At 41.3% G+C, this 10,519-nt stretch overlaps 1 protein-coding gene across 1 annotated transcript in view; it reads left to right on the forward strand.

Annotated features, from left to right (window-relative positions):
- The first annotated feature begins 520 nt into the window (after positions 1-520).
- The window catches only part of LOC103729428 (mas-related G-protein coupled receptor member X1-like), a 15,167-nt gene continuing 5,168 nt past the window's right edge, over positions 521-10,519 (forward strand). The window contains exons 1-2 of the mRNA XM_017796588.1: positions 521-697; positions 1,247-1,413. Of these exons, the coding sequence (XP_017652077.1) occupies positions 521-697; positions 1,247-1,413 (344 nt within the window). The remainder of the gene's footprint in view (positions 698-1,246; positions 1,414-10,519) is intronic.

Here is a 10,519-nt window from a genome sequence, read left to right on the forward strand (position 1 = left end):
TCATATAATATTTAGATTTCCATAAGTTGGAACATTCTCCTTTAGTCTCCTAAACCTGTCTCTGGTTCACATATAGTGATGTTATGTCCAAAATGTTAGTCAATGTGAGGTCCTGAGCTAAGGAGATTTCTCAGGCAGTAAGAATTTGCCATACATGAGTTCAGATTTCTGTCACTAACACAAACATTTGGATGCAAATGTAGGTACCTGTAGTCATACCATTGGGCAGCAAAGACAGGATGATCCCAGGGCCTCACTGGCCAAACCATCTAGAAGAATCACTGAGCTCCAAGTTCAGTGAAAGGTCTTGTCTCAAAAATAAGATGGAGAGAGATCAAAGAAGACATCTGATGTTGACCTTGGTCTCCACGTGCACACAGGGTATATATCCACATGCATATATGTTTGTTTTCTTAGGATCACCACTGTGAGTTTGCTGAGCAAGTATCCAACCACATTAACCTTGAGTTCAGATGTCAACAAAACAATTGACGATTTCTACATTACAATCTTTCCAGTGATGACTACCCTGTTCTGGCTAATCATCATTGTGGCTTTGGTTGGGGTTGCAGGAAATGAAGTTGTGATCTGGCTTCTGGGGCTCCGAATACACAGAAATGCTATCTCAGTCTCCATCCTCAACCTGCCTGCAGCTGACATCATCGTCCTCTTCAACTACATTGTTGTCCTACTGATGGCAAGGATCCTTCACCATTTCTTCAACCTCTTTCTCTTCAGTGTTTCCATGATTATAACTGTCTCTTCCTACACCACTGGCCCGAGCATACTCAGTAGCATTAGCATGGAATGTTGCCTTTCAGTCCTGTGTCCCATCTGGTACTGCTGCCACAGACCAATATATATGTCAGCTATCATCTGTGGAATCCTTTGGACTCTGTCCCTGTTGTTCAGCACCCTGCAGAGGTTCAAGTGTGTCAGAATGAAAACAAAAATTATCTACGACAGGTGCGTGCCACTTGGTTTCTCCACTACCATATACCTGATTATTTTATGTGTGATTCTCTCTGAATCCAGCCTGGATTCCACTGACCAGATTGTATGTGACCACCTTTCTCACACTGATGATCTTTCCCTTCTGTGGCCTACCCTTAGGTATCCACCAGTTCCTAATAATTAAGTTTTAAATTGAGTTATCTGGTCTCCCTTATTATAATGTGCTATGTATCTTCCCAACCTGTGTTAACTCTGCCAACACATCATTTACTTCTTCACTGGTTCCTTTAAGCAGAAGAAACACCAGACCCCCAAGTTAGTTCTCCAGAGAGCTCTGGAGGATGCTCCTGAGGAGGATGGACATGGAGGCAGCCTTGATCAGGAGAACCTGGAGACATCAGGCAGCAGAGGGGAGCAGGGACGAAGAGCCTGTGCCTGGGCATCAGATGTGGCTTTGCAGTGAGTGCTGTTCTGCCCCCTCTGACTGCTGTCTGTTCTTCTCTCAGCCTCATGCCTTCAAACTTCCACAGGGATCCTCAATGTCATCACATGGGTTGTTTTTACTCTTGCTCTTCTATGTTTTCTCTGAGAAAGTGTTAATCTGAAACTGCTAATAGAATGCCTGCATCTCTCTGTACAAATAAACTTCTTCATACAATTCTTAATCAAATTTAGACCCCCTCCTCCATCCATGGCCCCATCTTCCCATCGGATCTCATGTGTTCTGCCATACATGTTAAGTCCTATCCAGTCAAGCATTTGTACCCAGATGTCCCTCACCCAGTAGCAATCAGTCTCCAATAGTTCTCAGTCTAGGGCCACCTGCCACCCATTTCTTTCCTCCCCGTTGGGCCCTGTTTAATTGAGCTGGCATGGGTCCTGTGCTCAATGCCATCAACTCCACAAATTCACATGTGCAAGCTTCCATTGGCCTGAAAACCTCTGATTCCCTGTGTTCATGAACCAGACTGGCCTTTACAATCTTTCTGCCCCCTATTCCACGATGGTCCCTGAGTCATGGGTGGGTGAGGTTCAATATAGGAGTCTTATCCAAGGACACACACTGCACTCTCTTATTCATTTAAACTTGGCCATTTGTGGTCTTCGGTGTACATTACACTCCGTGATATTAGGAAGCTTTAATGGTGAGAGTTGAGAAATGTATTAGTTTTCTCTCTACCCCTTGTTATACTATGCTCCATGAGCCTCATTGTAGAGGCTCAAATGTAGATGTGTCCCCTAGGACTAGGCATCTCCCAGGTGTATATTCTCTGTGTCTTACCAGTTGTAGAATTCTGCAATAGCCTCTACCCGTTGCAAAAACAAGCTTCTTTAATGAGAGGTGTATGATATGCTTGTCTGTAAATAGAAGGATCCATATTTAGGATATGGTAAGAAATTCCATTTGTCCAGAGACATGAATAAGATAGGGTTTTCTCTAGGACTTATGTCCTCTCCTGTCATGTGTATTTGACTGAGTTTACACTGCCAGAGTTCTCCACACTGATTACAAGGTGGGTGCACCAGCTTGTAATCCCACCAGCAGTGAATAAGGGTACACCCAGCTTTTTTTATATGACTGTTGGATCCAAACTCAGGTCTTCTTGCTTATACAGCAAACACAATCACCCAACGAACCATCTCCTCAGCTCCTAATTCTGACAGTTTTGGGTTTGTTAATTAGTTTCTTCACAAATGTTTTCCTACATCCAGTTCCTTCTACAGACCTGCACATATGGAGACTTCTTTGCCCCTCTCCTTTCAATTACTGCTCGCTTTGTCAGAGACCTTAAACAACTCTTTGAGAATCATTTATAAAAGTTACAATCTAATTTTTTCACAATGAAAGTAAAATGTGTGAAATAATATCAGCTGCATAACAGTTATCTATTGGTTTACTAAGGGGACCATAACAAAGGCCCACACACTGGGCCGCTTAAACAGCCTATATTTATTTTTTCAATTACACAGCTACTAGAATTTTGAGATCATGTTGTCTCCAGGTGTATTAGTCAGGGTTCTCCAAAGAAACAGAACCAGTAGAATGAATATGTATAAAGATTTATCAGCTTAGCTCACAGGATAGAGTCCGAGTAGTCCAACAATGGCTGCACCACACTGGAGAGGCTGAGAATCTGTAGTCGCTCAGTCCACAAGGCTGGATGTCTCAGTAGTCCCAATCCGGTGCTGGAGGTCTGACAAATTCCAAAATATCAGCTAGTCTTCAGTCTACAGCAGCAAGATGAACCCACCAGCGAGAGAGAAGGCAAGCCGCAAAAAGCCCTGTGTTCTCCTCTGCCTTGGTCTTTTATACCGGCTGCCATCAGAAGGTAACACCCACATTTAGGGTGTGTTTTCCGGCTTTAGATGATCCAATCAAGAAGTTCTCTTTCATTTCAGTTAATCTCAGATCAAATCAAGTTGACACCCAGGATTAGCCATCACACCAGGGTTCTTTCTTTCTGAAGTATCTCTCCTATACATGATTCTCTCCCAGTGTGCTGTTCACCTAATTGCTACTTCTAATGAAGATAAACTCCTATTGGTTAAGAACCAGCCACAACTATATTATCTTCATGAAAATTTCTTTGGGGAGCCCCTCTCCAAATACCACTCTAATCTGAGGTCCTGGATTTTAGGAAAATACAGTTCCACTCATAACAGTATCCTTGCAAAATATCTGCAGAAGGAATACAGCCTTTCCAGAACTTTCCTGAATACAGAAGATGAATTACAATTTAAATGACATTTTAAAAATGAGAAGTAGCTTAGGCCAGGTATGGTGGCACACACCTGTAATTTCATCACTTGGGAGGCAGAGACAGGAGACTCTCTGTGAGACTGAGGTCAGTCTGGTGGTCTACATGGTGAGTTCTAGGCCTTGTCTCAAAAAATAGAGCCAGACAATGAAATAAAAAATAAGAAGTAGCTTAATCTATGTATGCATGAGGCATGATAATGGACATTGAAGTAAATGAGATTTGAAAATGTTTAATATTTCCACCAAACAAAAGTAATTAGAAAATTTCTTTGAATTGGCAGAGGAAAAATTGCATGTTTTGGGAGCTTAACTCTTTTTTATAAAGGAAGTCATTTGATCCACCTGTTAATAGAAATATATTCTTATTATTCAGAGATAATTAAAAGAGAAATAAAAATGGAAAGGATAGCATTGTGTTTCTGTTTACAGTGGGATTCAGGGACATTTTCACCTTGAATTTTTCTCTCCTCTATCATTTGAAACTAAAGGTACATATGAATTAATTGCTGCTAGACATATAAATCATGACAGATAAGCAGGGAAGTCAGGCCATATTGAACCTTGAATCGCCCTATGATACACTCATTATTTAGAGGAAGGTCTCATGAGCAAGCTCACTTTTCTCAACATTGCCACAATCTCAGCTTAATGTTGGCGGCCATTAAAGCCTTGAGAACAGCAAGTGCTTAAAGGGGAGTTGTCAGATGAGGTGAGATGGGATAGTGAAAATGGAAAGAGAATAGAAAAGATTCCCAGAGTCATCTGTGTGAAGGATACATTGCATACTGCTCTGGTCTCATATTTTCTCCAGATCTTTGCACAGGGAATCACAAAGATTTTCCTGCATCTTGATAAGCCTCACATGGTCACCAGCTCTTAATCTGCATCTTCTGATTTAGAAGACAGAGAAAGGTTCTCTCATATCACTCAATCACAGAATGACGTGCCCTTTTGAGAATGTGTTCTCTTCACCTCTAGGTGAAGAGTGGAGTAGAGGTGAGGGTATAACAAAAATTTTTGTTAATCCTTAATATATATTTTTTATTGAATTTTTGTACATTTCATATAATAAATCTTAATCATATTTAGACCCCATCCACACACCCCAATACCCAACACCACCACCAGATTTCATGCATTCTGTCATATATGTTAAGGCCTATTCAATCAAGCTTTTGCACCCAAAATCAAGATGTCCCCAGTGAAAGTTCATCCACTGGAGTCTAGTCAACCTATCTAAAGTCAGTCCCTTCAAGAATATCAACTCTCCCTCACCCAGCAGTAATCAATTGCCAGTAGTTCCTTGGCTATGGTTAGGGTCTGCTGCAAGTTTTTTTATTTCCCAAGTTTGCTAGATTACTTTTCTAAGTTCGAATCTTTATGTTATCCATGCTATTCTTGCTTCTGCTACATCACCCCAGAGTCTCCTCTTCAATCCGGAACTGCTGTCACTAATTCAACACTGCTGTCGTGGGAAGAATATTGCCTCCTACATTGATTTAAAGAGCAAGGTGGAACAGTCACAACATCCCTGAGATGAGCTATTGTAAACTCAGTCTTTATTTTTCTGCATCTTTTCAAAGTTATTCTCCTGTGAGTATTTCAGATGGTGTCAGAAGGAAATGATAACTCTATCGTGAAATCCTTGAAAGGTATTCCATCAGTTAATTATTTGCAGAGAGAAGCTTATCGACTTTATATTGGAAAGAAATCTAGCTGGACAGATAGTAACCAGAGTTGCAGTTCAAGCAGTAGGAGAGGATGACAGGCAGGTGGAGAAGCACTGCCAAGGCCAACTTACAATCTCACAGGCACAGTGCCAGTTGTTCAAAATCCCAAAGCCCTCTTTCCATGGTCTCCAGGCCTCGGGTGGTGTCTCTAATCACACATGTGCAGACTGAGGGCATGGAATAGAGAGAATAGAAGTAATACATTTCCTCTACAACCTCTTCTGGTCAACCAAAGCAGTAGGAGCTTGTCTCCAGAGCTCAGGGTGGAAACATTTGTGTCTGTGTGCCTCTCTGCACCTATGAAAAAGGTGTTTCCTCTTCTCACTTAGAAGTTTCTGGTTCAGTTGAGTTATCCGAACTACAAATCTATATATGCCTTTGTGTGGTAGGAGAGGGCTTCTGGATTCTCATGTTTAATTCTTAATTTCCTTCTACCTACTTCACACCCCCCCCACACATTTCATTGTCCTCTTTTTCTCCCATTTCCAGAATTTGTTTATGCTAAATTCTATTTCATCTAAAATTTTGAGAGCCAAATTAGATTTAACTTGGGGATTATTATTCCACTATTCCCCCAACCTGTATACAATTAACAGTTATATGGTGCAAGTTCTGCAGGACTCATCCAAAGACTGAAGCTAGAAAAGGCTCCACTAGATTCAGTCCACACTGGTATGACCAGGAAACATCATTCCTCATGTGTAAGGAGGAAATCACAGCATGTTACAGGTCCTTCAGAAGATTCAAACAGATCACGCATTTTAAACTCTCAATGACCTGCTAATGCCACTCATGAGTGGTTCACTTTCCCTACTGAAATCTGCCTGAGTATCTCTGTTTACATTTTGACCACTTCACTTTCTTTATTTCTCTTCAAAGACTCTTCTCACATCAGTGTTTTAACAGACAAACCAAACTTAACTAAACAACTCTTGAAAGGAGGTTTCATAATTCAAATTCAAATTTGAATTCATAATTCAAATTCCTCTTTCCTGAATATTGTCAGACAATTCAAATCCTAGCTCCATGCTGTTACAAAATCCTTCAACATGCTCAGCAAAGCCATTCTGATGCTTTCCTTAAAAGGCACATCACGTAAATTCCTGCTCCATTGCTCCAATTCCTGTATCTGAATTATGGCCTGTCTTCAACAATCGGGTCTTACCTTCAAGTTCTAGAAGACAAATACCAAGGGCTCCAGCAATAGCCTCTGTTATTTTGGGGTCTCTTAGACTACTCTGACCAACTACCTGGAAGCCTTTTCCCCGAAGACTTATAGTTCTGATAGTTCTAGAGGATACTATGCAAGCTGCTACGGGAGAAAATAAATCAAGGGTCCAACCTAGTCCTGAAGCCAAATAAACATAATGACTGGCACAGAAACCTACCACTATTGGTGCAGTAGTGGCACTGTTATCTGGGGGATGATCAACAGCTATCTAATTAGACTTAAAGTTCTCTCAATGGGCATGAACTCATAGGTGGCACTGTAAACTCAGCCAACTACACATGGGTTGAAAGGACATAGATCCTAGAGAAAACCCCATCTCTGTCATCTATCTAGAAAAATGAAATTACTTACCATATGCTAAATATGGGTTCTTATATTTGAAGACAAGCATACAGTATGCCACTCATCAAAGAAGCTTCTTTTTGCAATAGATAGAGGCTACTGCAGATTTTCACAATTGGTCACATACAGAGAACATGCGAGAGAGGCCCAGCCCTAGATGACATATGTTCAGTGAAACCTTTACACTTAACACTCATAGAACATAGTTTTGAACAGGGGGTGGAGAGAATACTGGTGTATTTCTCAACTACGGCAAAGCTTCTTATACAACAGAGTTTGATGTACACAGAACTGGCTGTTTTAGACAGTAAGAGATTGCAGAGCCCTTGGATGGGGCTCCTTTATTCAGCCTCACCCACCCATGGCTCAAGGACCATTGCAGAAGAGTGGGTGGAAAGATTTTAAGAGCTGTGATGGTTCATGAACGGAGGCTTTCAGAACACTGGAAGCTTTTACATATGAACGTGCTGCAGTGGTAGTAGCATCAAGCACAGGACCATGACAACTCAATCAGACCAGGTCCCAGAGTGGAGCATGGGAAATGGGTGTCAGGCCAGCCCTAATGTGAGAATAATTGGAGACTGTTAACTACTGGGTGAGGGAGAGTAGGTCTTACATATGATCTCTGGTTAGGCTGAATAGACTCCCGTGGGTGAATTTGCACCAAAGGACATCAGCGTACAAATGCTTGACTGGATAGGGCTTAACATGTACGGTGGAATACATGAGGTCTGGTGGGAGGTGGGAGTCATGGATGGGGGATGAGGTCTAAATTTGGTTAATAACTGTAGATGAAATGTACAAAAGTTCATTAAAATACTTTTTTAAAAAGGCAAATCAGTAGTCAACTTCTGTTATTTGGGTATATGTCACCCAAGTTCTCTTAGGGTCCCTGGCTCCTGGCACTATTAGACAAACCACTGAACACATCTTTATCTGAATTTTTCATAGATTATATCCTGGGTAGGGGAAACAGAATAACTTACAAAGGCAAACACCCAGCACTCCACAAAAAGGCAAACACCTGGCACCCTGTTCCACTCAGTGGCTCAGCGGCCCATGGTTCCAGGTCGTCTGTGCAACCCACCCAGTCTGTGTTAGCTTTCACGCACACCTCCTGTAAAATGTAGACCAAAATGCTTCATGTTGCTCAGGAGATCTTTCTTGAGGACTCACTTTAAGGCCCTATAATGGTCCAATTATGCTATTTGTGCACACATTAGTAACTCTTGTAAACACACAGAAAGATGTTCCAAAGAGAATTATGATGCGTACAGTTTCCTCCCTCTCATTATACAACTAAGTTTCAGAGCTTTGACAGTATTTTTCCACTGAGCCTGAGTCATCCACAATGATATGGTTCCACATCCAAGAAATTTTACTGAACAAACTGAATGCCACATGCAGCAGTTGGACTCTAGAGAAGACAAAAGTGCTTTTGTCTTTGATGACTGGCATACTGAGCCATTTGTATCCCACCAATCTCAGTCATCTTCACACCTGTCCTAGTGAGAAGAAAAACTTCATTCATGTCCCTAAAATGTGATAGATATTCCTGGTCATGTTGAATGAGCTACACTCAGTAGGCAAAGAAGATAACAATATTGTCTTTTTCTTTTTAAACATATTTTTAAATATTTCATTTATTTGTATTTTGTGTATGAGTGTATTTTCTGCATGTATGAAAGTGCACCCATGTCATGCAATACCTTCAGAGGTCAGAAGATGGCATCAGATCCCCTAGAAGTGGAGTTATTAGCAGCCATATGTGTGCTGGGAACCAAAACCAGATCCTCTCCTTTTATTCCTCTTAACCACTGAGCCATCTTTCCAACTCTTCTCTTTATTTCTGGTACTTGAGGGAAAATTTCTAGTCCAGTACAAAATAAATCTGTGATTTTACCCCAAGATGGTCTCACATCAATATACCACCTCTGTTGTGATATGAAGAGTACAGATTTATCCTCAACATGGAGTGGGTTTCAACTCATATTAGGGGTTTACCAGGGTTTTATTGGTTATTTGTTATCTGTAAGCTTCAGATTTCCTCCGTCTTAACTCAGGGACAATAATTTCTAAATACCTTTCATGAGAATGATCAAAGATCACACATTCAAGACTTTTCAGATATAAGGCAGGGACATGATGGTAAATTCATACAAGTCTAGCACTTGAGTGTGTGAAAGTAGAAGGATTCTGCACTTGAGGCCAAACTGAGCTGCGTATCCAGAACATGTCTCAACAGAAAGATAAGAAAAGAATATTCCCCAGGACATTAGTCGAAATGTGAATGTTACCACCATCAGAGCAAGAAAGATAAAATTCACACCAGTTAATGGGGGGGTCAAGTTTTCTTGCCTTTATGTATTGAGACACACATCAAAAATTTACTTTTGTTCATTCTTGCTAAGCTATTCTGACAGGAAATATAATTGTGCCCTTTTCCTGGACTTCTGAGTGTGCAAGAATGCCTTCTCCATCTGCATCTTCCATCTGCCTTAAGTCAATGTCCTCTTCCATCACTGCCACATTGCAAGTTCCCTGCTAAAGCTCATCAGCAAATTCCAATTTCCCCTGTATCTATGCTCTGATTTTTAACCAATATGTTGACCTTTCTGCAGGTCAGGATGGAGCATGTTCTGTTCAGTCAGTAGTAAGTGGTGACTATTATCACTACTAAACCCACAAATACACATGCCAGCTGTCATGTGTGCCAGACCTGAGTCCTGCTCTGGCTGTTGAACATCCACAAAGTCAGTTACTGTGGCATTCATTGTAACCAACTGAAGAGTGAAAGGGTGAGGCTAGCCGTCCTAGTTTACCAACGCAGTCTGTCTGACTTTCAGCTCACGGTTCTACTTAGATCCACACTGACACTCTGACCTCTCTGCTCAGGATCATCTGTAGCTTCCTGTAGATGCTGCTGACCAGGCTCTATAGGTGGTGACTATCCCACTTACAATGTTTCTCTTTCCTCCTCTGGGTATATGTCCATGTAGAATATAGTAGTTTCTCTTCATCTGTATTCAGAATGAGTCTGATGGTTTTTACTTTCATCTTTATCTAATTCAGTTGTTTTATCCTGTGTTACGGCTCAATCTCTTCCTTCGGTTTTTTCTTCCTCATACCTTTCAGGTGGTGGCAGGAACAGACTCTGCAGCTGATCTTCCTGAACGCTTAGGAGGAAGCTCCTAAAGTAGATGGGTATGAACCTAGCCACTGTCGGGGAATTTGGAATCAGGTTGGAGCAACGAATGCAGCCTCTGTCCTGGTCACTCAGGTGACGTTGGGAGTGGACATTACCCTGCAATATTTTGCAGTTACCCTCTCCTTTATGCCTCTGAGGTAATTCACTGATCATCCAATATGTTCAAACTGAGTTTTCAACCCAATTTCTCCTGGGTATGTCAGAGGAAGCTTTAGTTTGAAAGTACAGCGCCCATATTCTTCTTCGTACTTTTGTTAACTTTCCCCTGTTTCTTTTCCATTTTTAAGGAGTAT

The sequence above is a fragment of the Nannospalax galili genome, unplaced genomic scaffold, assembly GCF_000622305.1.
Source record: "Nannospalax galili isolate Female #2095 unplaced genomic scaffold, S.galili_v1.0 scaffold310, whole genome shotgun sequence".
NCBI classification, from domain to species: Eukaryota; Metazoa; Chordata; class Mammalia; order Rodentia; family Spalacidae; genus Nannospalax; species Nannospalax galili.